This window comes from Crinia signifera, chromosome 2, assembly GCF_055691185.1.
Source record: "Crinia signifera chromosome 2, ASM5569118v1, whole genome shotgun sequence".
NCBI lineage: Eukaryota > Metazoa > Chordata > Amphibia > Anura > Myobatrachidae > Crinia > Crinia signifera.
The window spans coordinates 207,871,753-207,899,636 of record NC_139218.1 but is presented as its reverse complement, the minus strand read 5'-3'; the positions used below and the strand labels follow the sequence as shown (position 1 = coordinate 207,899,636).

Here is a 27,884-nt window from a genome sequence, read left to right as displayed (position 1 = left end):
TCGAACTAATGACCTGTCGAACTAATGACCTTTCGACCTAGAATCATGTCGACCTTTTCCCATGTCGACCTAGAATCATGTCGACCTTTTAGCATGTCGACCTAATGGATTCGACCTAATGACTTTCTACCATAATGCAATAGACCAAATGATCCCAACCCGGCACAAACACGTGGCCCATCTTGGAGTGGCACTGCAGCGGCAGACAGGATGGCAGTTTGAAATACTAGGCCCCAAAAATCACATAATTCCCCCCCAAAAGAGGTACAAGATGGAATTGTCCTTGATGCCCTCTGACCTACCCTTATGTTGCGTAAATAGGACATGCACACTGTGCATCCATAAACAACTGTCTTTTCTCCTCCTTTTTTTGATCCCTAAATCAGGAACCACCATTCTTTTGAATGGTGATTGCTGTCGTATTCTATCGATGGTGTAGACATTCGTATTTGTAAATACAAATATGAATGTCCCATCATTAAGAATACGAAAATAAGTTTTTTGGCATAGTAAATGCCAAAAATATGTATACACCAAAAATCCCCTTGTCGGGATTTTGGCGGTCGGGATTCCGGCGTCGGGATTTTGAACGCCGGGATCCCGACCGCCGGGATTTCATACTGAATCCCTCTTGCCTTTGTGCCAGCACATCTTTTATGCCTCTAGGCCAGGGGTGGGCAACTATTTTGGCTGCTCGTTTCGGTGAATACAAGATGAAGTGCCGGGTAAAAGAACCACCTGAAAACCAGCAGTATAACGTCAGTCCGGTACTGCTGCGTCTCTCACCCGCAGCAGTGGGTGGTCTCACCTCCGGCTAGTGCGGTGTGGCTGTGAGGCGTACTGTGCTGCATCTCTCACCCGCTGCACAGTTGATGATGACAACAGAGCTGGAATTCAATATCCGTGTAATAGCCGCCCTTGTAATCGATGTCTCTGGCGGAATTTGCCATGAGTAAAAGCGCACAGGACAACAATGGTGGACTTCACAAAGAAAAGTAATTCCTCTCCACGGGTGCCAGGATCCTCTAACGCGTTGAAAAAGCTCACATTGGAGCGAAACGCGTTAGAGGATCCTGGCACCCGTGGAGAGGAATTACTTTTCTTTGTGAAGTCCACCATTGTTGTCCTGTGCGCTTTTACTCATGGCAAATTCCGCCAGAGACATCGATTACAAGGGCGGCTATTACACGGATATTGAATTCCAGCTCTGTTGTCATCATCAACTGTGCAGCGGGTGAGAGATGCAGCACAGTACGCCTCACAGCCACACCGCACTAGCCGGAGGTGAGACCACCCACTGCTGCGGGTGAGAGACGCAGCAGTACCGGACTGACGTTATACTGCTGGTTTTCAGGTGGTTCTCTTACCCGGCACTTCATCTTGTATTCACCGAAACGAGCAGGTAGCAGTACTGGGGGCAGTGAAGACCTCACGGAATCATCCCTCAGTCTCCCTGCATTTCCAAACTTGCTACAAAATAATTACTGGAGTCCGTGAGTATCATATACGTGGAAACATTATCCCTGCTTAATAGCCAAATACGCTTGAAGATTTATTAGTTTATTGGCAACTTGGTGGACAACCATACATCTATATATGGAATTTTAATAACAAAATCCCGGGGACATTCATTTTTATCATATACATTTTTTATATATATTTTTCATATTTTTCATTTTTATATATATTTTTGATTTTATTTATTTCATTAATTATGTTATAGCTATCATATAAACAAACAAAAATAGGTGGCCACCTAAATTATATGAGTATTGCTTATTTATCTTTTTAATATTCATCAATATCATATATCATGTGACAATTGTTTATTGTACTTTTGATATATTTTTTTTACAAATCATTAAATAATTATTGATTAAAAACTGTGTGGAACGGTGATTCAGCCATATTGCACTCTATATAACATTAGCGCAGACCCTGGGATTATTTCCTTCACACCACCCCATCTGCAGCTGAAATTATACCAGGGAGTTTTCATTTCATATATTTTTTATATATATATTCACACAAATTGATACACAGCGCCTAAAATAGGAGGGTAACCTCAAGAAATCTTAAGTCATGTCTACCTAATGCTGTCGACCTAATGCTTGTATACAATCATGTTGGTGACCCAATGACCGTATCCCATTACATTGCAAAATCCTGGAAAAACTCATGTCAACCTTTTCATGTGTTGACCATTTCCATATCGACATTTTGCTTCTGTCGACCATTTGGAGTCGACCTATTGAATGTTTCTCTAGACACTACCAACATTTAAACCATAACCCTACATGATCTTTAAGCCCATTCTACTTTGTTTTCTCTCACATACAGTATAAACGCTGCATCCAGGTGAAAAATCTTCAGCATGGAAAACTGCTCCACTTGTTCACTTGCTAAATTGTCTTGGCTTTTTTTTCATGAAGAAGTGATTTTCACCACTAAAAAAATGTTATCTTAAGCCCCGTACACATGGGGGAGATATATTGCTGAGCAATATATTGCCCAGTGTCTCCTTTGCATCAGCGACCAGAGATGGTCGCTGATGAAAAGGAACCTCTGCTGGGGGAGCTGCAGAGGTAATTAGCTGGTCGCAAGCTCCTGCGACCAGCGATTACAATGGGGCAGAAAACGGGAGCGCGCACCCGGCGATTTATCGCTGGTGCGCACTCCAATCACTGGCAATATGGTCGCCTGCGACCATATTCCCAGCGATTATAGCCCCTATCGCCCACGTGTGTACACAGTATAAAAGATGGTCAATGACAGTACTTCCTACTTGTGGCCTCTAGAGGGCAGGGTTAGCCCAGGTGATACCTGTCTTGTGTTAATAGACAAGTTAAAGTTCCCGTCCAGAGAGAGATTCAATTTTAAAACAATAAGTACTAGCCATCCAGCTTCTGGTTGTGCTTGAAAAATGACGGGAGCTGATATGTTGGCATCTCTCCTAACCCCAATATTTCTTGGGAAATAGAAAAATACTTTACAGAAATGATTAAGAATTTGAATTGAACCATTCCTATACTTTTATATCTCAGTTGCTAAACTTTGCTTTTCATAATTGTATTCTTTTTTGCTAATTTATGTATTAAGCGCTGCAGAACCCTTGCTGTGTCATATAAATAAACAATAATAATGAATGCTCACTGCTAAATAATTCAGTTTCGCACTTATCTTTAGAAAGCCTAGCCATGGCTAACTGCGGCAGTAGGGATGGTGTAATGGCTAGCATTACTGCCTCACAGCACTGAGGTCATGGGTTTGATTCTTCGATTCCCACCATGGCCCTTACTGTGTGGAGTCTGTATATTCTCCCCGTGCTTGCGTTGGTTTTCTCCGGGTACTCCAGTTTCGTCACACAATCCAAAAATATACTGGTAGGTTATTTGGCTCCTAACAAAACAATTACCCCTAGAATGTCTGTGTGTGCATGTACATGTGGTAGGGAATCTAGATTGTAAACTCCACTGGGGCAGGGACTGATGTGAATGTCAAATATTCTCTGTAAAGCACTGCAGAATATGTGTGCTATTTAAATAACTGGTGATAAATAAATATCAGTAGAAGCTTTGACCTCCTACCCCTTTCAATAAGAACAGACTGTTATACTGCTTAGTTTTGCATAATGTGGGATTAACTCTCATTGGAGCAAAATAGATATAAACTGGAGATAAAGCCTTTTGAAACCCCCATTATCCCCATTATCCACGTCAGCCCGAAGCGTGGCGAGCGCACATGTTACGCATCCTCCCTACCTTTTCATACCCCCACTATCCACGTCGGCATAGAGTTGATTTTATATAGTGTGGCGAGTGCAGTGAGCCACCGAGCCCGAAGTGTGGAGTGTGCAGCGGATTACACGGTAATCCGTGTCCGCTCGCCACGCTTCGGTCTGACATGGATAGTGGGGGTTTCAAAAGGCGCTACAGAACCCCTAACCCTGTAGCCAGGGTTGCTGTACCCTGCCGTAATAGCTATTTAGACGCAGGAGCGTTTCATTGATGGAGCGTTTATGACGCTACTGCATGTCAAACAGATGGAGCGCCTCTTCCCCGGCGACAATATGATCCCCTCTTCGCCAAAGAGAGGGGATCATGCTGGCGCCGGCGGTGTGAGAGAGGCGCTGAGTAGGCTTGCCAGGGACAGAGATGCAGTTCCTGGCAACAGTACGGTAGTACTAATAGCGTAGCTTCAAATGTAGCGTAAGCTGCCGCGGTGAAACGAAACAAGTACCGCGTTATCTCCTTCCACTTTATCTCCAGTTTATCTCTTCGCCAGGCTTAATACATCTGCCCCATTATGTGAAAGTGAAAACATCACTAGAGATGCTAGATGCTTTTAATTACAGGGTTTTTTTTACATGTTATTTTTTTGTGAAACTTTTTATTACATTGCTTGGTGTACCAAGTTGACCCATAGGCACTATATAATTTCCATGAAAAATTCACAATAACACTGCAAAATGCAAAATTCACAAATTTCAGAGGTAAACTGCATCTTTGATTGTCTGCATAGCAAGTATTGTTTCAAAAATGATATTTCCACCACTGTACCTCATCTTAACCTTCACACTGTACAGAAACTTATCTAGATCCTGCATTGCTTTCCAAAAAGCAGATGTGCACCACCTCCTACAGTCTATGTACCAACTGCTAATATTACATTTAATAATGTGTAATAAAACCCATTTTAGTCATGTTTGTAATCTGTGGGCCGATTCAGACCCGTTCGTACAGGTCTGAATTCGGCCCCTTCCCCAATGTTCGGGGTCTGCGCATGCATGAATATGCGCATGTGCAAACCCCCCAGAGCAAACGGCTTTGACAATTTTCATACTTGCCAGGCCTTTCACTACAGGAGTGGCGGTAAGGGGGCGGTCAGTGGGTGGCAGCAGGGGAACATCATAAAAACGCTGGGCGTTCCTCTGCAGATGAAGGCGTGGCGATGACTGTTTGGGACAGGGACATCACATGACACCAGTGCCTGCCTCCTTTTCGCCGATATGCTGGCATCTGAAATGCAAGTATGGACCAGACTTACTTTTTAAAGAGAAGGCCTCAGAAATCATTTGATGGTCAGCGACCATCGAATTATTTCGCCTCCGTTCGGCCGCATGCAAAGGGATGTGTTCGCATACACATCCCTTCCACGTTGGCAAGGGGAATCCGGTCGAGGGCTGTTCGGGCAATGTTTACCAGTTCGCTAGCCTGCAAACGTACGCAGCACCAGTGTTTGTGGAATGTTTATTTCATTTTGTCAGGGAACATGGGTAATTTACGTCATTATACAGTAACTTTATTAATATAAATGTTATATTTTTATGCTTATTTTGTGATTAAGTGAAATCCATCCTTTAAAGCTTTGTAACATTCACTTATTTCTTCTTACTTTGGTCATTTAGGTTGCAAGATACCTACCACTCCTTCCTCCATTCCTACCAAATACCAGACTGTGTTTATTGCTGATTCAGAGAAGAAAGGTTTCAACTCTAGGTCACTAAGATTTTCCTACAGTCTGAACCAGGTAATTTTGAGATGCTTTTAATACTAACACATTTATATTTCATATTTGAGAATATATAAAAATTTAACAGCAGCATACATTTGGATTTTGCAGTTTTTCCGCAATGTAAAGAAATACATTAGCTTACCCAACAGTACAATGGTCTACAAAAGTTACTTATCAAAACCAGGATTTTTACCAGGATTGATTTGAAAAAAATCATTCCTAATGATAATGATCATGTGTAATAAAACCCATTTTAGTCATGTTTGGAATCTGTGAAGCAGGTCACCACATCAGACCTAGTAAAATATACTGCTTATGTTGCATTTGTACTGTAATATTTCAGGAGAGGATACTTTTGTTGGTGTGATTCTTCCACTAGCTTGGGGGCACTGAGCTCACCTACAACCTGATTAGACATAATGGAGATGAACTCTAGTTTTTCCAGCAGTTAAATGTTTTGTCCGTAAGCAGGGCCTGATTAAAGGTTCCAGGTGCCCTAGGCTAATACACATGTAGCTCCCCTTGCAATGCTGGTAAGCACACGTGTATGGGTGCTCAGGGACTCACCAGTCATACTGCCCATGTGCATATAATGAAGGTTATACAACTGGCATGTAGGATCTAATGCTTGTGGTGTGTGAAGGAGACTTTGGCTTTTAGCAGTCCAGCTGGTGCTCGAGCACAATGTACATAAAGTAATGGTTCCATCAGTAAGTTATATTGGCGCAGCCATCTGACAGTCACCTCAAGAAATTCACCCTCCACAGTACATCGGGACGGGCGATAGCTAGCAAGCATGAAATAAATTAGCACTTCATTTTATTACTCAGCTGTCCCCTGCAAGGAGCGCCCCCCCCATCTCCCCAGTACTAGCGCCTTAGGCAGCACCCTAATTAGCCCATTGGTTAATCAGGCACTGGGTGTAAATGTATTAGTTATATATACATCATTATGCCATATGAAACTACAATAATCCCTTTCTATTTTAAACAATGAAACTGAAGCGATGATTTTGGTGCTGAAATTACCAAAATGATACAATACATTATCATAATTATCATAAAACAGCATAGTTAGAGTATCCCATTATTGAGCTTATTCATTATGTGAAAACCCCATTTGTTCTCTAAAAACAGGCTCTCACTATGGAGTACATTCATCATCTCTTAATTTCTACACTTACATTTGTAATAAGTAATGCAGCCATTTTTTATAAAGGTAATGCAGGAGATATCAAGGATATCTCCTGCTTACTTATCTGTTCCAATCTGGACCCATGTCCCTATACAGTAGAACACAGGTTCATAAACTTAGTCCTCAGGACCCCACACAGTTCTCATTTTCCAGGTCATCTGTAAATGTTTAAAATGTTAAAGTTCGTGATATACTGTGCCTCTGCCAGGTGACATGGAAAACGTGACCTGTATGGGGTCTCCAGAACTGGGTTTAGAACCAATGTACTAGTATGAGCACAAGCATGCCCACAAAAACAGTGGCCGTGCCCATAGTCACACTGGGTGGGCCCCAGGGAAAGCAGGCATTAACCTTGCCTGCTCAGAGCGGGCAGCTGACATCACATGACTTCAGCACCCGCCTCCAATTCGGAAAAGACCATGCAGAAGAAAAGTAAGTCCTGGGCTACTCTTTGGCAACGTACGGAGGAAAAATCCTTCTAAGGTAAGTAACAATTGAAGGATTTTTCCTCTGTGCAGGCACTTGCATAAGTGTATACATTTGCTCGCAGCACAGTGAGGGGATGTGTGTGTGTGTGTCGGTGGGTGAAAAGGGGGGGTGTTAACCTGCTGTCTAGGCTACGAATGATGGGGCAATACGGATGGTGTAATAATGGTTAGTATTACTGCCTCGCAGCACTGAGGTCATGGGTTCAATTCCCACCATGGCTCAAACTGTGCTTAGTTTGTATATTCTCCCCGTACTTGCGTGGGTTTACTCCGAGTACTCCGGTTTCCTCCCACAATTTCAAAAATATACTGGTTGATCAATTGGCTTCTAACAAAATTAACCCTAGAATGTCTGTGTGTGCGTGTACATGTGGTGGGGAATATAGATTGTAAGCTCCACTGGGGCACGGACTGATGTGAATGGGCAACTATACTCCGTGAAGCGCTGCGGTATATGTGTGCGCTATATAAGAAACTGATAATAATACATAATAACAATAAATAAGCACAGCCTAGTGAGCAGGTCTGAATTACCCTCTTTGTCTCCACCGCTGATACTCACAGGAGCTAATACTTTGTTAACGTAATGGCCCCTGATAATTCAGATAATGACTGGGCACCTACGTACATTCTTCTATAAGATTGGGAGGTTGGCATTGGAAAATAAAAACACTGCACTTTAGATACGACCTTCTAATACGACAATTGTAGGATCATTTTAAGCCATTTATCGGCTAATGCTCTTGCATTACTCCTGCATGTGACTGTCAGACCATTTCGCCCTTGGGCTTAGCATTGTATAGGTTTGTAACCAGCATACTCTTCATTCAGAGGTTGTTTTGTTGCCGATTCTCCTAGTATGTTACTGATAAAACATCACCTTATAGGCGGCCATAAGTAAGTGTCTGCTCTAGAACAAAATAAAATGATTTAATTAGTAATAATAATTAATAATGCTAGTAAAAAAATATATGTAAAAGTTAATTTGAGGCCACTTTAAAAAAAATATGATAAAAAAAGCAATATTTGAAAAAATGTAGGGTGCATAAAAAAAATGAAACAGTTGATTTTAGGGTAATTAGTGTAACTGTTGGTCCAGTTAAGCTAATTGAAAACTTCCAAATGCCTAATTAATCTTTAGAGGCAAAGTCAAAGGGTTATGAAGCAAGTCCTGACATTTTTACCTTGAAATAAAGATTTTCCCTCTTTTGTCCTTGTGTGCTCCCATAAATAAAATTTCCTGTAATAAAAGAAATGTGAATTTGACATTGGAATGCAAATATATTTTGGCGTGAAAATGACTAGCACAAACACACTGGCACGTAATATGATTTTACTCCAGCTGTAGTTTAGCTCTGAATTGTAGATCATTAGATGTTTATGGCAGATACATTCTGATACTTTTTACCACAAATAGTATTTGATACTATTTATTATTATTATTATTATTATTACTATGCTATATGTGTTCTGTCAGACTTAATAATTTCACAACTCTGCAGTTGACATCAGTTTAGCCAGGGTTTCCATATTTAAAAATGCTTTTTCATCAATCAATCTTTCATTATAATTAACTGAAGCCATACTTGAGGCAACACCCTGTGACTTATGTTCCTTCCTTGGGGTTTTTTTTTCCTCTAGGTCTTAAGCAATAATCCCTGAAGGGTTGCTACTACATTTACACTTTGCTGAAGGTACATTCCTTGTGTTAGTAGTAGTTATATATCATTCGGCTGCTCATAGTACATCTAATAATAGCATACCTGTAAAATAAACAGAGTCATGACTGGATTTCTTCCTAGAACTGCATCCTATCTTCATACACAATAGGAGGATACTGGAAAACTATTATCACTGTCCATGATTTGCATGTAGGGTCCTACCACATCTGCATCTTTTGTACCAATTCAATTTTTTCCTGCATAGCTAGTGTGGAGCCAGTGGAGCACGAGCTCCGGGCACCGAGATGTCACCAGACGCCGGAGCCGTGCACTTTGCCACCGGCTCCCCCACCCTGCTCACCCGTCAGTCAGCCGCAGTAAAGGAGAAGCCTGTGCGAGTGTGTGCCACCCTCCAATCAGCCACTTCCCGCATTGCCCCCCCCCCGACAGTGACACTGCATCTGGAAAGACCAGAGCCCCGCCGTCCACACCCTCGCGGGTCGGCGGCGAGGGGTGGATGGAGCTTAAATTCTGCACTTGCATGTGTCCATATCCAATCGTGCCCCCTCACCACCGACCTGCGAATTGCGTGATTTTTAAACCATGGGTCAGAGACTTAAAGATGAAAAGGGCTGCTGCACAGATCTGGCATCAATGACAGCTGATGTGGCATCCTCCCTCAAGATGTCAGTGTACAGTAAGTGTGTGCAGTGCACTACATGTATGTGTGTAAAAGGGGACAACTGCGCCAGGCCCTGATGATTTGAGGAGGCCCTGCACTGCGGGTATTAGCAGAGACCCAGCATTGCTGCCCCCCACCCCCGGCAGGGGAAAGTCATGTAAGGAGCCCCGCCAGCCTCTCTCCCCCTGGTGATTACACTGCAGGAGAAGGAATAGGAGCAAGGATCTACTCTGCTCCGCGTGGCTGTTTGTCCCAGGTTCCTCATGTGGATCTGACCTGTGGCTGCTGGGGAGATCTGGCCTTTAACCAAGGTACATGGCTGTGTGAGCTGACAGGGGTGTGGGTCACTGCTTGAGGTGTAACTTGAATATGGGTCACTATGTGAGGTGTAATGTGAATATGGGTCACTACATGAGGTGTAATGTGAATATGCGTCACTATGTTTTGTGTAGCATGAATAAGGGTCACCATGTGAGGCTAACGTAAATAAGGGTCACTATATGTGTTATGTAATGTGAATAGGATTGTTCTACACTATGGCATAATTTGAATTGGGGGTACTATTGTGCGGCCATGCTCATTTTTTTATACCACACCCGATTTTTTCGACGCACTCTACTTCTTTATGGTGTTTAGACTGTATTTGGAAGGTGCACATAACATACTAGTACCAACCCTGGCTATGCTTGCTGGGTGGGGGGTGGAGGGGGGGGCAGGGAAGGGAAGGAGAGTTCCCTTGGCAATGAGCAATTTCAGTCCCCCTTCGCAACAAGCAATTTCAGTCCCCCTTGGCAACGAGCAATTTCAGACCCCATTGACAACGAGCAATTTCAGTCCCCCTTCGCAACGAGCAATTTCAGACCCCCTTCGCAACGAGCATGAAGCCCCTTTGCATCCGGCATGAAGCCCCTGACATAGAGCATGAAGTTCCCAGCAATGAGCATATAGGTAAGTGGCACTTATGTGTCAAATGTGTAATGGGCATTATGTTTTGTTATATAGCAAGTAATGGGCATCATGTGTGGCATTATATGTAATTGGCATTACGGCATGTGGCTTTATGTGCAATAGGTATTACAAAGTTTGCTAAAATGTGCAGTGGGCATTACGGTGTGTGTATAATGTTAGACCACGCCCCCTTTTTGCAGCACAAGAGCCCTCCTACTTCAAATCGGGGGGGTGGGGGGAGCGAAACATGCCCTTGCTCCGGGTGCCGTGGCACCTAGCTACACCACCGGCGTGAGCAGCACTTTACAGGTTGTGCACCACCATGAAAACATTTCCAGAGTTTTCAGAGGTAAACTGCAAATATTAAGTTTCTCCTGGTTGTATAAGGGATGGACCATATCCTATATCTCCTGTACCTGTTGAAAACCTTCCATTGCTAGGTCTATGGGGCGTTTGGTGCTGCCTAAATTACCAATATTCAGAATGCTCAGCTTTCTGAGGGTTCACCTTGGGCCCCTACCCAGAAGTGGTGGCTGTGCAAGTGCGGTGACGCTGATTGGTGCATGTACAGACTCTCCGGCAGCTCATTGATTACATCACAGGGATAGGGTCCCTTTGGAGTCCTTGCCTGTGCTTATTAATACATACACGTAATACAGTTTTTCTAATATTGCGCTCAAAATATGGGATCATTGATAGATGGGCTCCTTAATAATCCCTACTGGCATTCTAATAGTTTAATAAAAAGGGGCGTTCTATTTTAGTAACCCCTAACAACCACCATATATGGATGGTAGATGTAAATATGTGAACCTGGATAATACATATGAAAGACTACAGTATATGAAGCTATGCAAAAACCTTAAAGTATTAATGTAAATCTTTTATCAATCATAGTGCGACAAAAGCAAAAATCTATATCATGGCCTCTGACAGCCACTACCATATATCTAATCTCTTTAATATACGATAACAGTTTCTACGTTTTATCCTCAAAATGTATTGAATTATCATTACATTATATTCCCCCTATCCCCCTCTCTATCCCCTGCAGTGTACTTAAGTCAGTCACTCACAGTGTAACAGTACACCTGTACAAGTGTTGCCCGAGTCATTGCTACCTCCTGCCAAGTGTCTGTCGGTATTGAATTTGTCCCCCACCTCCTCATCAATTGCATGGCAAAAAAAAAGAGAGAGTTAGTGGGAAAATTCGCATTGTTGCATTATGGCAGAAGAGGGGGGGTTAAAAGGAAGTGGTACCCATGATTTACTTGGTGTGCGATCACTGCAGGCATGTGGGAGGGAGGGGGGACACTGCAGGCATACCCCCACCCCCATATGCACACACCTATAGTCAGGGCAGCCATCACAAATTGTGGGGCCCAAGATTGACCAAATGGGCTGGGTGCTACAGCGTAAGTGGCATACCTGCTTCAGCATGCTGCAGGTCCCATCGTGATCGTGGGCTCTCCTCCTTGCTAGGCTCCGGTAGCTCATGCTGCCAGCTACCTAGCACTATCGGGCTCATGCCTGAGGCTCATGATTGGCTGCCAATCGGGAAGCTTTTATTGGCTGATGGCAAGTGCCACTGCTGCATTCATAATTCGCTAGTGTTGCTGTCCACAGTCCGCATCTCTCGCAGCACGGTACTAATTATATGCAATGTTGCCATGCGGGCCCCAATTCTAGCTGGGCCCAGGGGCGGATCCAGGAGAAAATGACAGGGGGGGGGGCACCATGAGAGGGGTGCCAGTGTGCCTGCTCAGAGAGAGAGAGAGAGAGAGGGGGGAATGGTATTATACATAGACCCTGGCCTTTAAAGTACACAGGCCCACCTTGGCGTCAAAAATTTAAGGATTTAGTCGTGCGCGTGCTGAAGGCTCTGGAAAAGGAGGTGTGGCCACGCAAAAGGGGCATGTCCTTGAGTGCAGTATACCACACCATATACCACTTCTAGACATTATGCAACAAAATAGTAGACCCCATTATACTTGCCCCTTACACATGATGTCAAATTCATATCATGCCACATGGATTGAGCCAAAATTCACATAATGACACACAGATTGAGCCTAAATTCACATAATGTCACACGGATTAAGCCAAAATTCACATAATGCCACATGGATTGAGACAAAATTCACATAATGCCACACAGATTGAGCCAAAATTCACATAATGCCACACGGATTGAGACAAAATGCAAAATAAATTCCACAAACAGGGACATTGCGCTCCAAAGGTACGCAAACATTTACACCGTAATGCCCATTACACTTTAAACCACCCACCATAATGTCCATTACGTATTATGCCAAACCCGTAATGCCTATTACAAATTATGCAACATAAATGCTGCTTACCTACATGCTCGTTGCCAGGGGTTCCATGTTTGTTGCCATGTGGGATTACATTTTCTTTGCCATCTGGGATTACATGCTCGTTGCCAGGTGGGATTACATGTACGTTACCATCTGGGATTACATGCTTGTTTTCAGGGGTTCTATGCTTGTTTGAATGTGGGATTACATTCTTGTTGCCAAGGGGGAGTACATGCTCGTTGCCATGTGGGAGTACATGACCGTTGCCATGGGGGTTGCATGGTCATTGCCATGGGGATTACATGGTTGTTGCCATATGGGAATAAATATATGGTCATTGCCAAGGGGGAATATATGCTCCCAGTGAAGTGATGGGCTCCTTGCCAAGGGGGAATATATGCTCCTCCACCTCAGACCCCCCCTCCCCCCACCCCAGCACGGTCATCCGCCGCCGCCAAGGACTGTAACTATGCAGCTGGGCAGACAAAGAGCCCGGGCTGCACGGCTGTATTCACAGTGCTGCATGTCCCAGACTCCTGGCTATTTCAAATCTTGCGCTGTGGCAGCGCAAGATTTAAAATAGCAGGGACTCGGGAGTCTGAGGCATGCAGCACTGTGAATACTGGCCGGCTAACAGTGCATAGTTACAGTCCTTCCCAGCGGCGGCGGTCCCTGTTAGGGGGGGGGGTGTTTCAGGAATGACAGGGGGTGCACGTGCCCGGATGCCCCCCCCCCCTAAATCCGCCCATGGCTGGGCCCGGGAATCCAGTACCCCTAGATCCCTCTTATGGCGGCCCTGGCTATAGGTCTGTCATTGCTTAAACCAGGGGTGTCCAAACTTTTTGCGACGAGGGCCAGTTTTGGTGAGGTGAAAATGTGGGGGGCCGACCATTCAGCCTGACATTTTTTGAATCATTAATAAGATCAGAATGGTCCCCCACTCTGCCCCCATTCACTTTATGTCCCCAAGCCTACCCCTTCACTGTATATTCCCTAGACGTCCCCCCTTCTCTGTATTTCCTCCAACCTGCCCCCATTCACTGTATGTCCCCCACTCTGCCCCCTTCACGGTATATTCCCCTGCCTGACCATCTTTCTCTGTATGTCCCCCAGCTTGCTCCCCCTTCACTGTATGTCCACCATTCACTGTATGTTCCCCACTCTGCACCCATTCACTCTGTCCCCCAGCCTGTCACCCCTTCTCTGAATGTCCATCACTGCCTCCATTCACTGTATATCCCAAAGCCTGACCCTCCATTCACTGTATGTCCCAAAGCCTGAACCTCCTTCACTGTATGTCCCCCAATCTGCCCCCATTCACTGTATGACTCCCATTCACTGTATGACCCCCATTCACTATGCCCCCTACTCTGCCCCCATTCACTCTGTCCCACAACCTGCCCCCCCTTCTCTGAATGTCCATCACTGCCTCCATTGACTGTATGTCTCCCAGCCTGGTCCTCCTTCACTGTATGTCCCCCACTCTGCCCCCATTGACTGTATGCCTTCTGCCTGCACCCTCCCTTCTCTGTATGTTTTCCAGTCCCTTGTGTGAGCCAGAGGACAGAGGGGCAAAGCAGGAACTGTAAGGACAGGAGATGCTTGGGCTCCCACTGCTGCCCTCCTCCACTCTGCATGTTATGGGAGCAAGCTTCCCCCTTGCTGCACCCCCTCCCCACACACTGCTGTCACTGTGATTGCGGAGGACGGTGATATACAGTTGCAGCTGCAGGAGTTGGATGCATACTCACCCGAAAGACGCCAAACACATCTCACTGTGGCGGCCGGCACCTCCTCACTGCTCCAGACAGGCACGCTCGCCGGGGCCCCACCTTTAGTGCTGTGTGTCCCGCATCTGATGCTCCACCCGCTTCTGGCTGGAGGCTGCGGCCGCTTGAAATGACAGCACGGGCCGCAATTGGCCCCCAGGCCGGACTTTGGACATGCCTGGCTTAAACTATTAGCTGTGTCTGAACAAAGGACCATTGCAGCTGCTACTAGCGCTAGGCATGTGTAGCCTGACTAAACATTTGACCTGAAACGGTTAATGAAGGCTATTTATTGAGATTAAGGTTAAGAGATTTTTATTTTCTCTGAATAAACTTTTAAAATATCATTATATGCAAAAAATTCAGGCTGGGGAGGGTCTTGAACCTGGAACCTTCTGCATACTTTAACATTTTCAGCTAAGAGGCATGGGACCTTTGTGCGGCAAAACTGCACACACACCCGAAAAGGGGATGGGGCCTCGGACAAAAAGGGGTGTAGTCTTGGGTGGGTGAGCAGAATCTTTCAGCATTCCCTTGGGTTTCATAATTTTGGGGCACACTGCAAAACACTGTTTAGATGTTTTGCGCTTGGCATCCATCCCCTGCTGATCTGCTGGGCAGAGCATCGCTGATCATCGACTCCCCAACCTACCCCCCATGCCCAAGGGACAGCGGAACAGTGTCCAAATAGTGGGACTGTCCAGTTGAAATAGGGGCAGGTCGGAGGTTTGCCTTTTTGTACACTGTGTGGCTGAAGTAGACTACTTAGCAATTTTAATAAACAATAGATTGTGTGGTTTTTAGTTATACATGGTCAAAATAAGCCTTTACTCAACTTCTTTGACAATGCCTTAGATACTTTTGTTCCTATGTTATCTAATATGAAATTTGGATTTGACAATACAATAAAGATTTTTACCTGTAAGATTTCATATAGTTTTAAAGTCTTTTGATAACTATTTTAAATATACTCTGTGGTGCCCTATTTCTTTTTAGAATATCTAAATATACACATTGAGGGGAGTATGCAATCTGGGATCACTGCTATCGTTCCTCGCCGGCAGCCGTGATCCTGGCCCGTTTGTGGTCAGATCGACCGCATGACGACAGACGGTGTTCAATGTCCCACCTGCCGATGGGCGCAAAGGGGGCATGGCCACGAAAACGGCCGTGAATTGTCGATCTGCGCCCTGGATCACGACAATCCACGGCCGTTATCGGCAGAACGGGAAGCTGTCGGGCCCGTTCTGCCGTTATACCGCATCAATGCTGTTGTTAATGACATCATTGAATAGGGAGCCGCCGCTATTTCCCATGTCGGAAATAGCGGCGGCACATTGCATACCTCCCCTGAAAGTGCCATTCCAGTGGACTTCTAAATAAATACTTTCAGGTTGTTTGTTTATTTATTACTCTGCTCGAGTGTCACTTTCTATACGTTTCAGTTTTATTTCTAAAACTTTTGCCAGGACTATTTACATATACTGTATGTGAAATTTAAGATGGGTTCTTTTGATGATGGGATGTTGATATGGGCAACCAATCAGAAGCTATTTATTATCAGATGCCCAACATCTCTAGGGATGTGCTTACCCCAGACTGCCTTAAGTGGGGGTTTCTTTTCATGAGGCCGTGCCCTTTGTGATGCAATGTGAGGCAATGCCCAATCTGTGAAACCACACCCTGTTTCCAGCTCTTGCCCACACTGGGTGTCACCGACACTGTTGCTGGCACATCTAATGGTTTTATAGACATCATTGTTGTTCACCATGATTCATATAATAAAAAAAATGTCTTTAACTACAAGGGATGAAATGGGATAATCTGATATCTGCAGAATCACTTTTTGTACATAAGCATATAGAAATTAATTGTTTAAGAATTACTGAGAGGTTTTCATTTTACATTTTCATACTTTCTTAAAGAGTATTCCTATGGTTCCAGCCGTCTTTGTCAGTTTTATTGATTTGTTTATCAAAAGAGGAAGACTGCGGTTTCCTGTACAACTGCTGACGAACGTAGTAGCTGCAATGGTTTTATGTTGTGGTTTCCCAATTGTTCTCATTGTTTCATATTTACTGAGGATATCTCAGTAAATGTATATGCATGGAAATAATGAAGTTTGACTAATTCACCATCAGTAAAATATTATTTAGAACCATATGACGCTTGATACCCATCGCTATATGCCCATATGCATTGTACTATAACCTTTACCACTAGTGCTGGACTGTTGGCAACCAGGAAAAATTGTTTCAGAGGAACATTGTACACCTTAGGGGAAATTTTCTAAGATGGGAGATGTGTTTCAGATGGGATGTTGCTATAGGCAACCAATCAGATCCTGTCTATTATCTTCTAGACGGTGCTAAAAAAAATAGATTCTGATTGGTTGTCCATAGCAACATTCCATGAGAAATAGAAATTTATTGCCATCTATATGATTTTTTTGGTACTTGTTTCCTAGCACGGCCACAACGATCTTAATCGCGGTCATCGGGGGTAAAATCGGGGCCATCGCGGGCATCGCGGCCGCTAAAAAATCGGGTGCGATGGGCCAGACGCGATGCCCGCGATTTCCCCATAGAGAACAATGTTAAATGCCTCAATTTACCCGCGATGACCACGATTTCCCATAGGAAACAATGTGAAATGGCTCATTTTAGCCAAATTATCATAGGAACAATAGTAAATGGTCCAAAAACACCCCTGAACATTGAAATGTCCCCCCAAAAGTAGTTGACGCCACCCCGCCATCAACGTGAACCCGAAGCGTGGCGAGCGCAGCGAGCCCGCGAGGGGCGGCGGTACGCGTCCTCCGACCTTTTCATGCCCTACTATCCACTAGGGCGTGGAGTGAGAATAGAATAGTGTGGCGAGCGCAGCGAGCCACCGAGCCCGAAGCGTGGCGAGCGGACGCGGATACCTTCACAGTTATACGCGTCCCCTCGCGGGCTTCCCAGGTGTCCATGGCGACGCGGACACCTGGGAACCCCGCGAAGGGACGCGTTTACCTGTGAAGGTATCCGCGTCCCCTCGCGGGGCTCGCTGCACTCGCCACGCTTCGGGCTCGGTGGCTCGCTGCGCTCGCCACACTATTCTATTCTCACTCCACGCCCTAGTGGATAGTAGGGCATGAAAAGGTCGGAGGACGCGTACCGCCGCCCCTCACGGGCTCGCTGCACTCGCCACGCTTCGGGTTCACGTTGATGGCGGGGTGGCGTCAACTACTTTTGGGGGGACATTTCAATGTTCAGGGGTGTTTTTGGCCCATTTACTATTGTTCCTATGCTGATTTGGGTAAATTGATCCATTTAACATTGTTTCCTATGGGAAATCGTGGTCATCGCGGGTAAATTGAAGCATTTAACATTGTTCCCTATGGGGAAATCGGGGGCATCGCGTCTGGACCATTTAAGCATTTTTAGGTGCACACGGCGCGACCGACCCGATTTTTCACTGTTTTCAATGCATTTCAATGGAAAAATCGGGGGCATCGCGTCGGTCGCGTCGCAGGCCACTCAAATTACCCCCGATGGCCAAGATTTGTGGCTGTGCTAGGAAACAAGTACCGATTTTTTTCTACTGTGTGGTAAATTGAGGGAGCCCATTCATGTAGTCAAATCTGCAATGTGACAGGACAATTTGTATTGCTGTAGTGCAGACCTTTCAAACTGGTCCCATTCAAAAAGCTGGAGCAATTTTAGGACCTTATTCTAGTTCACTCTTTATGACAAAATCCTTCTTATATGGACAAAACCATGTGCACTGCAGAGGGGCAGATGTAAAATGTGCAGAGAGAATTAGATTTGGGTGAGTTTTTTTGTTTCTGTGCAGGGTAAATACTGGCTGCTTTATTTCTACACTGCAATATAGATCTCACTTTGAAGTAAAACCCCACCCAAATCTAATTCTCTCTGCACAAGTAACATCTGCCCCACCCGCAGTGCACATGGTTTTGTCCATCTAAGAAGGATTTTGTAAGAAAGAGTGAACTAGAATAAGGCCCTTAGTCTGTTCTTTTTTACTTTTCTGACATTTTAAATAGAGCTCTTACCCTTATACTGTAAATGTTATGCTTCGTCAGAATTTTTTTATCATCACAGTATACTTTATAAGGCACCTCAAAATTCAGAAACGCTGCACCGTCCAAATAATTTTACAGAAAAGCAAACAATTAAAGTTAGGGGGAATACATTTAAAAACAAATTCATACAATTAACTCAATAGCAATTATTCTAAATGAGTTGTAAAACGACGCATTTCTGTCTGTAGTGTGAATCATCATGTAACATGTTTTGGAATTTGTGTTAAAGCATAAATAAATGGTATTACGCATGATCCCATGGTCACACCTGACTTGACCTGTTACTTCACATAAAATGAAAATATTATGATTGGAACAATTAAAAAATAGGAACAAATTCAAATGGGAACTTTGGAAGTCACTGAAGAATGAAGAAATTTTACTTTTTCAGGTTAAAAGTTACATTATCTTCTTTCATTGTTTCTATGGACTTGGATCTATGGATCTTTGAAAATGACAGTTCCCTAAATGCGTGTTAGAAAACTTGGATAACAAGGGATGAAGCTATCTGATGATCTGGCAGGTTATATACTCAACAATGGCACTTGTCAAGTTAAGGATTCATTCTGAGCATCTTGTTTTTGCTTCAGTATTAGTGCAACCTGCCTTAAGAAACACACAGGTGTTTTCTGTCTCAGCTCACACATACCATTGAAACTTCCTTCTTGGTGACGTGAATCCAGGTTTCATTAAAAGCTTAAGCTGTCAATGTTTAGAATTCATGGTGAGTTTGAAATTTGTTTTGTTTGATATCCCTCCCTGTTTTCTTAGCATTGTAGCCCTGGAGCAGATCTGAGTCACCCAGGGTGAGGGAAAAATGGAATTATTCACTGCCCACACATCTGCTTTTTAGTCAACGTGTATTAGCATTAATGTAATTGTTGCTAATTCACTGTGAGATTAATATTGTGAAAAGAGACTATTAATACGTAGGACCTCCTTTATCATTACATAGCGAAATATAATCATTGCTTGATAACTCTCTTCCACTATTTCATTCCAAGTTAATATTGTAATTTGTCAAAGAAAATGGATGTAGATATATGATCAAAGGTGCTATTAACCCCTTCCCGACATTTGACGTACATTTACGTCATGGCCGGGATGTACTTCCCGACACATGGCATAAATGTACGTCATGACTTTAAACTGTCACTGCGTCTCGAGACGCAGTGACAGAGGGACGATGTCTGCTGTCCCTGACAGCAGACATGTCCCTGCATGCCCAGGGGGGGCTGCGATGCCGCCCCCCCGTCGGCGATCGCTGTGATTGGCTGTTCAGTGTGAACAGCCATTCACAGCGTTTTCCTGTGTTACCAGCGAATCAGACGCTCGGTAACACAGGTGTCAATCACCGCCGGGCGTCAGGGGGCATGAGGGGGTCATCGGTGACGATGACACCTCACCCCACCCTCACCCCACCCTCACCCCACCTGCCCCCAAGGCTGTGATTGGTCCGTGGGACCCACGGACCAATCACAGCCAAGGCGCGACATTTAAACTAACGGTGACTGCGCTGCAGACGCCATTCCGGTCTGGAATAGCGTGCAGAACGGTCACCGTGCCTGTCTGCCGTGATACCGACCTGATCCTTGCCTAATACTTACCTGATCCTTGCAAATACCTTACCTGATCACCTGATCACTGCTTGTAGCGTGCTGGACGCTTCCTGGATCTGACTTCTTGGGACTTCCTGCTGCTGCTGCAGTGTGATAGAGAGATAGAGAGAGAGATAGAGAGAGATAGAGAGATAGTGACAGAGAGAGCTATATTTTGTGTCTGCTACCCCCCCTTTTTGGGGGTGCAGGGGTTTAAATAACTGTCAGTGCTGCTGCTGCAGTGTCATACAGTGATAGATAGTGATAGATAGTGATAGATAGTGAGAGGTAGAGAGATAGAGAGATTTGTGTCTGCTACCCCCCCTTTTTGGGGGTGCAGGGGTTTAATTTTATATATATAACTGTCAGTGCTGCTGCTGCAGTGTCATAGAGTGATAGATAGTGATAGATAGTGAGAGATAGAGAGATAGAGAGAGATAGTGACAGAGAGTGATAGAGAGTGTATATTTTGTGTCTGCTACCCCCCCTTTTTGGGGGTGCAGGTTTTTTTTTTATACATATAACTGTCAACTGTCAATAACTGCTGCTGCTGCAGTGTCCTAGAGTGATAGATAGTGAGAGATAGTGAGAGATAGAGAGAGATAGTGACAGAGAGTGATAGAGAGTGTATATTTTGTGGCTGCTACCCCCCCTTTTGTGCTGATCAGTATAACTGTGCTGATCAGCAACTTTTTGGGGGCGCAGGGTTTTTTTTTTATATATATATACCTGTCAGTTGCTGCCAGTTGCACCAAAGGTTGTGCACCTGCTGCCCCTCACTGGTAATCAGTGTCGCATCACTGATCACCTTTTTTGTTTTTGTGTGGTCTTTTTTTAATTTTTTTTTACACACACTGTGATTTTGTGGGTGTCCTGTGGCCACTGTGCGCTGATCAGTGACGTACATCACTGATCAGCTTTTTCGGCACAGGGTTGATCTATTTTTTTTTTTTTGATCAAATTCCTGTTGCCTTTGAGCGCTGTTCAGTTTACTGACCAACATCTGTGCTAAATTTTTGGCGCAGGACCTTTTTTTTTTTTTTTTTAACCCCTTCAATTTTTTTTTTTTTAACCCCTTCAAATTTTTTTTTTAACCCCTTCAATTTTTTTTTTATATTGGGATCAAATTCCTGTATAAAGTATTTTTTTTTTTCTGCACTACATACACACTACACACTACATACCCCCCGGGTTGAAATAAAGTTTGTACCCCCCCCTACACTATACACGTGTTGAAACATTTCACTACCAGTAACACAAAAATAAAAATGTCATCCCAAATGTCATCCCAAATGTCATCCCAAATGTCATCCCAAATGTCATCCCAGTCATCCAGAAGAATGTATTCAGCGGAGGAGGCATATGCCATGCTTGCCTCTGACTCTGACACAGCCAGTGAGGGAAGCGGGGAATTTGAAGGATTCGTCTTAAGCTCCTCTTCCTCCTCTGGTGATGAGGGACCCCCTCAAAGACGCCCCCGTAGAGCAGCTGAGACCCCCCCCCCAATAATTGATCTCGTATGGACCCCACCACCAGACAATTTTGAGCCCCAGGTTCCTGAGTTTTTGGCCATGCCAGGAATCCAATTTGATTCCACAGGTCTCAGAGAAATTGACTTTTTCAAATTATTTTTCTCTGATGATTTTATAAATTTAATGGTGGACCAAACTAATTTATATGCCCAGCAGTTTATTGCTCAAAACCCCACGTCATCATTTGCTAGGTGGACCCCTGTAGATGCAGTAGAGATGATGACGTTTTGGGGTCTGGTGTTTCATATGGGCATAGTAAAAAAGCCAGAAATTAGGCAATATTGGAGTACAGATGTTCTGTACAGCACCCCATTTTACCGTATGGCCATGACCCGGACTCGTTTTGAGACAATTCTTAAATTTATACATTACACCGATAATGCACAGTGCCCACCCAGAGATGATCCCACCTTTGACCGGCTATTCAAAGTCAGGCCGGTCATTGATCATTTCAGTGCCAAATTTGCAGAGATGTACATCCCTGAAAAATTTATTTGCATTGACGAGTCCCTTATACATTTTAAAGGAAGGGTTAAGTTCCGCCAGTACCTTCCCAGTAAGAGGGCAAGGTATGGCATAAAAATGTATAAGCTGTGTGAAAGCACCTCAGGGTACACTCACAGGTTTAGGGTATATGAAGGGAAGGATTCAAGAATTGAACCGCCAGAATGCCCCCCCTCCCTCGTAGGTGTTAGTGGAAAAATTGTCTGGGATTTAGTGCACCCCTTCCTGGATAAAGGTTATCACCTCTATGTGGATAACTTTTACACTAGCATCCCCCTGTTTAAGGCCCTTGGTTCAAGAGGTACAGCAGCTTGCGGTACTGTGCGCAAGAACCAAAGAGGCCTCCCAAAAACGCACATTGCCCAAGTAATGAGAAGGGGTGAAAGCAGGGGAATATGCACCGAAAATATGTTGTTGGTCAAATATAAGGACAAGAGGGATGTCCTTATACTGACAACAATTCATGGAGACAGTACCACCTCCATCCCTGTACGAGGTACCAGTACCCACACCTCAAAACCTAATTGTATCCTGGATTACAATAGGTACATGGGCGGAGTGGATCTTTCAGATCAGTTACTGAAGCCGTATAGTGCCCTGCGGAAAACAAAAATCTGGTACAAGAAGGTGGCCGTGTATATCATCCAGATGGCACTGTATAACGCTTACGTGCTATTCCGTTCTACCGGCCAGAGGGGGACATTTATGCACTTTCAAGAGGAAGTCATAAAGGGCCTAATATTTGGGAACCAGCAGGCAGAGGGCCCCAGTACTTCTAGTACTGGCCCCCGTATTGTACCAGGGCAGCATTTTCCTGATGAAATCCCCTCCACTGGAAAAAAGGGCAGGACACAAAAAAGGTGCAAAGTTTGCTATAAAAAGGGAATAAGAAAGCAAACTATTTTCCAGTGTGACACTTGCCCCGACAAACCCGGCCTATATATAAAGGAGTGTTTTAAAATATACCACACATCTATGGATTATTAGGTTCATAATTTCACCGTGCTTCGGGGGTCTTGCTAATGCCACATAGCACCCACCATTCATTCCACCAGAATCTGAGCCGCAAAATCCAAAAATCACTCCTTCCCTTCTGAGTCCTGCCATGCACCCAACTGATATTTTTTGGTCACATGTGAGGCATTGCCGTACTCGGGAGAAATTGGGGCACAGATTTTGGGGTGCTTCGTCTCCTTCATTCCTTCTGAAAATGAAAAATTTTGAGCCAGAACTGCATTTTTGTGTAAAAAATGTAATTTTTCATTTTCACTGCCCACTTGTATCAAAATTGGTGAAACCCCTGGGGGTTTGAAATGTACACTATACCAATAGATGAATTCCCTGAGGGGTGTAGTTTGCAAAATGGGGTCACTTGTGGGGGGGGTTCCACTGTATTGGTGCTTTGGGGGTCTTGCTAATGCGACATAGCACCCACCATCATTCCACCAGAATTTGTGCTGCAAAATCCAAATATCACTCCTTCCCTTCTGAGTCCTGCCACTTTTTGGTCACACATGAGGCATTGCCGTACTCGGGAGAAATTGGGGCACAGATTTTGGGGTGCTTTGTCTCCTTCATTCCTTCTGAAAATGAAAAATTTTGAGCCAGAACTGCATTTTTGTGTAAAAAAATGTAATTTTTCATTTTCACTGCCCACTTGTATCAAAATTGGTGAAACCCCTGGGGGTTTGAAATGTACACTATACCCCTAGATGAATTCCCTGAGGGGTGTACTTTGCAAAATGGGGTGACTTGTGGGGGGGTTCCACTGTATTGGTGCAACATAGCACCCACCATTCATTCCACCAAAATCTGAGCTGCAAAATCCAAAAATCACTCCTTCCCTTCTGAGTCCTGCCATGCACCCAACTGGTATTTTTTGGTCACATGTGAGGCATTGCCGTACTCGGGAGAAATTGGGGCACAGATTTTGGGGTGCTTTTTCTCCTTCATACCTTCTGAAAATGAAAAATTTTGAGCCAGAACTGCATTTTTGTGTAAAAAAATGTAATTTTTCATTTTCACTGCCCACTTGTATCAAAATTGGTGAAACCCCTGGGGGTTTGAAATGTACACTATACCCCTAGATGAATTCCCTGAGGGGTGTACTTTGCAAAATGGGGTGACTTGTGGGGGGGTTCCACTGTATTGGTGCTTGGGGGGTCTTGCTAATGCGACATAGCACCCACCAAAATTCCACCAGAATCTGAGCTGCAAAATCCAAAAATCACTCCTTCCCTTCTGAGTCCTGCCATGCACCCAAATGGTATTTTTTGGTCACATGTGAGGCATTGCCGTACTCGGGAGAAATTGGGGCACAGATTTTGGGGTGCTTTTTCTCCTTCATACCTTCTGAAAATGAAAAATTTTGAGCCAGAACTGCATTTTTGTGTAAAAAAATGTAATTTTTCATTTGCACAGCCCAGTTGTATCAAAATTGGTGAAACCCCTGGGGGTTTGAAATGTACACTATACCCCTAGATGAATTCCCTAAGGGGTGTAGTTTGCAAAATGGGGTCACTTGTGGGGGGGTTCCACTGTATTGGTGCTTGGGGGGTCTTGCTAATGCGACATAGCACCCACCAAAATTCCACCAGAATCTGAGCTGCAAAATCCAAAAATCACTCCTTCCCTTCTGAGTCCTGCCATGCACCCAAATGGTATTTTTTGGTCACATGTGAGGCATTGCCGTACTCGGGAGAAATTGGGGCACAGATTTTGGGGTGCTTTTTCTCCTTCATACCTTCTGAAAATGAAAAATTTTGAGCCAGAACTGCATTTTTGTGTAAAAAAATGTAATTTTTCATTTGCACAGCCCAGTTGTATCAAAATTGGTGAAACCCCTGGGGGTTTGAAATGTACACTATACCCCTAGATGAATTCCCTAAGGGGTGTAGTTTGCAAAATGGGGTCACTTGTGGGGGGGTTCCACTGTATTGGTGCTTGGGGGGTCTTGCTAATGCGACATAGCACCCACCAAAATTCCACCAGAATCTGAGCTGCAAAATCCAAAAATCACTCCTTCCCTTCTGAGTCCTGCCATGCACCCAAATGGTATTTTTTGGTCACATGTGAGGCATTGCCGTACTCGGGAGAAATTGGGGCACAGATTTTGGGGTGCTTTGTCTCCTTCATACCTTCTGAAAATGAAAAATTTTGAGCCAGAACTGCATTTTTGTGTAAAAAAATGTATTTTTTCATTTTCACTGCCCAGTTGTATCAAAATTGGTGAAACCCCTGGGGGTTTGAAATGTACACTATACCCCTAGATGAATTCCCTGAGGGGTGTACTTTGCAAAATGGGGTGACTTGTGGGGGGGTTCCACTGTATTGGTGCTTGGGGGGTCTTGCTAATGCGACATAGCACCCACCAAAATTCCACCAGAATCTGAGCTGCAAAATCCAAAAATCACTCCTTCCCTTCTGAGTCCTGCCATGCACCCAAATGGTATTTTTTGGTCACATGTGAGGCATTGCCTTACTCGGGAGAAATTGGGGCACAGATTTTGGGGTGCTTTGTCTCCTTCATACCTTCTGAAAATGAAAAATTTTGAGCCAGAACTGCATTTTTGTGTAAAAAAATGTATTTTTTCATTTTCACAGCCCACTTGTATCAAAATTGGTGAAACCCCTGGGGGTTTGAAATGTACACTATACCCCTAGATGAATTCCCTGAGGGGTGTACTTTGCAAAATGGGGTGACTTGTGGGGGGGTTCCACTGTATTGGTGCAACATAGCACCCACCATTCATTCCACCAAAATCTGTGCTGCAAAATCCAAAAATCACTCCTTCCCTTCTGAGTCCTGCCATGCACCCAACTGGTATTTTTTGGTCACATGTGAGGCATTGCCGTACTCGGGAGAAATTGGGGCACAGATTTTGGGGTGCTTTTTCTCCTTCATACCTTCTGAAAATGAAAAATTTTGAGCCAGAACTGCATTTTTGTGTAAAAAAATGTATTTTTTCATTTTCACTGCCCACTTGTATCAAAATTGGTGAAACCCCTGGGGGTTTGAAATGTACACTATACCCCTAGATGAATTCCCTGAGGGGTGTACTTTGCAAAATGGGGTGACTTGTGGGGGGGTTCCACTGTATTGGTGCTTGGGGGGTCTTGCTAATGCGACATAGCACCCACCAAAATTCCACCAGAATCTGAGCTACAAAATCCAAAAATCACTCCTTCCCTTCTGAGTCCTGCCATGCACCCAACTGGTATTTTTTGGTCACATGTGAGGCATTGACGTACTCGGGAGAAATTGGGGCACAGATTTTGGGGTGCTTTTTCTCCTTCATTCCTTGTGAAAATGAAAAATTTTGAGCCAGAACTGCATTTTTGTGTAAAAAATTTAATTTTTCATTTTCACTGCCCAGTTGTATCAAAATTGGTGAAACCCCTGGGGGTTTGAAATGTACACTATACCCCTAGATGAATTCCCTGAGGGGTGTAGTTTGCAAAATGGGGTCACTTGTGGGGGGGTTCCTAACTTTTAGCATCTTATGGTGCCTAGAAACCTACATGGTGCCTAAAAAATAATCTCATAAAAAGGAGGCTCCAAAATCAAGTAGGTGCTCCTTCTATTATGAAGCCTGTGGTTTGGTCAACGTGCACACTAGGGCCACATATAGGATATTTATGAAAACAAAAGAATTGGGGGAATCAATTTTTAGTCACATTTCTCTAGTAAAATGTACTGTGTTTCTTAGAAAAATGTATTAAAATTGCAAATCTGCAAAAAAAATGAAATTTTGAAATTTCACCTACACTTTGTTTTAATTCCTGTGAAACACCTAAAGGGTTAACAAACTTCCAAAATGCTGTTTTGAATACTGTGAGGGGTGCAGTTTTTGAAATGGTATCATTTATGGGGGTGTCTCACATACAAGTCCCTCAAAGTCACATCAGAACTGAACTGGTCCCTAAAAAAATCAGTGTTTGAAATTTTCATGAAAATTTGAGAATTTGCTATTCATATTGTAAGCCTCCTAGTGTCCAAAAAAATGAAAAGGAAGTTGAAATAATGATGGAAACATAAAGTAGACATATGGTCTATGTTAGTTATTAACTATTTTGAGTGGTATGATTATTTGTCTCACAAGCAGAAAATTTAACATTTTGCAAATTGCAAAATTTTCCATTTTTTCACGATATTTTGGTATGTTTCACAAAAAAACACAGACTGTATCGACCCAAATTTACCACTAATTTGAAGTACAATGTGTCACGAAAAAACAATCTCAAAATCACTGGGATAAGTAAAAGCAAAAAAAAGTTATCCCCACTTAAGTGAGACATGTCAGATTTGAAAAAAAGGGCTCTGTCAGGAACGCAAAAACTGGCTCTGTCAGGAAGGGGTTAAAGATACGTCTAATACCAAGATACTAGGTGGCCCATGCGAATATTTCACATGCGAATTAAATACAATTAATTTTATAGCGAGGTTGGTGGTTTGTAGTAGGAAGAAAGAAGAACCGGTTCATTTGTAGCCATTTCGAGTAGCCAAGAAAAACTGAACTTAGCCATGTCCTGTCAACACATCCATGGAAAGAACTCTAGCGCCAAAAGTAAATTTTTGATTTTTAA

General features: G+C 43.9%; 1 protein-coding gene across 4 annotated transcripts in view; it reads left to right on the top strand.

Annotated features, from left to right (window-relative positions):
* STPG1 (sperm tail PG-rich repeat containing 1) overlaps window positions 1–27,884 on the top strand; it is a 68,564-nt gene that overhangs the window by 11,976 nt on the left and 28,704 nt on the right. For all 4 annotated transcript variants that reach the window (XM_083173616.1, XM_083173613.1, XM_083173614.1 and 1 more), the window contains one exon: window positions 5,408–5,529. In XM_083173616.1, the coding sequence (XP_083029742.1) occupies window positions 5,408–5,529 (122 nt within the window). The remainder of the gene's footprint in view (window positions 1–5,407; window positions 5,530–27,884) is intronic.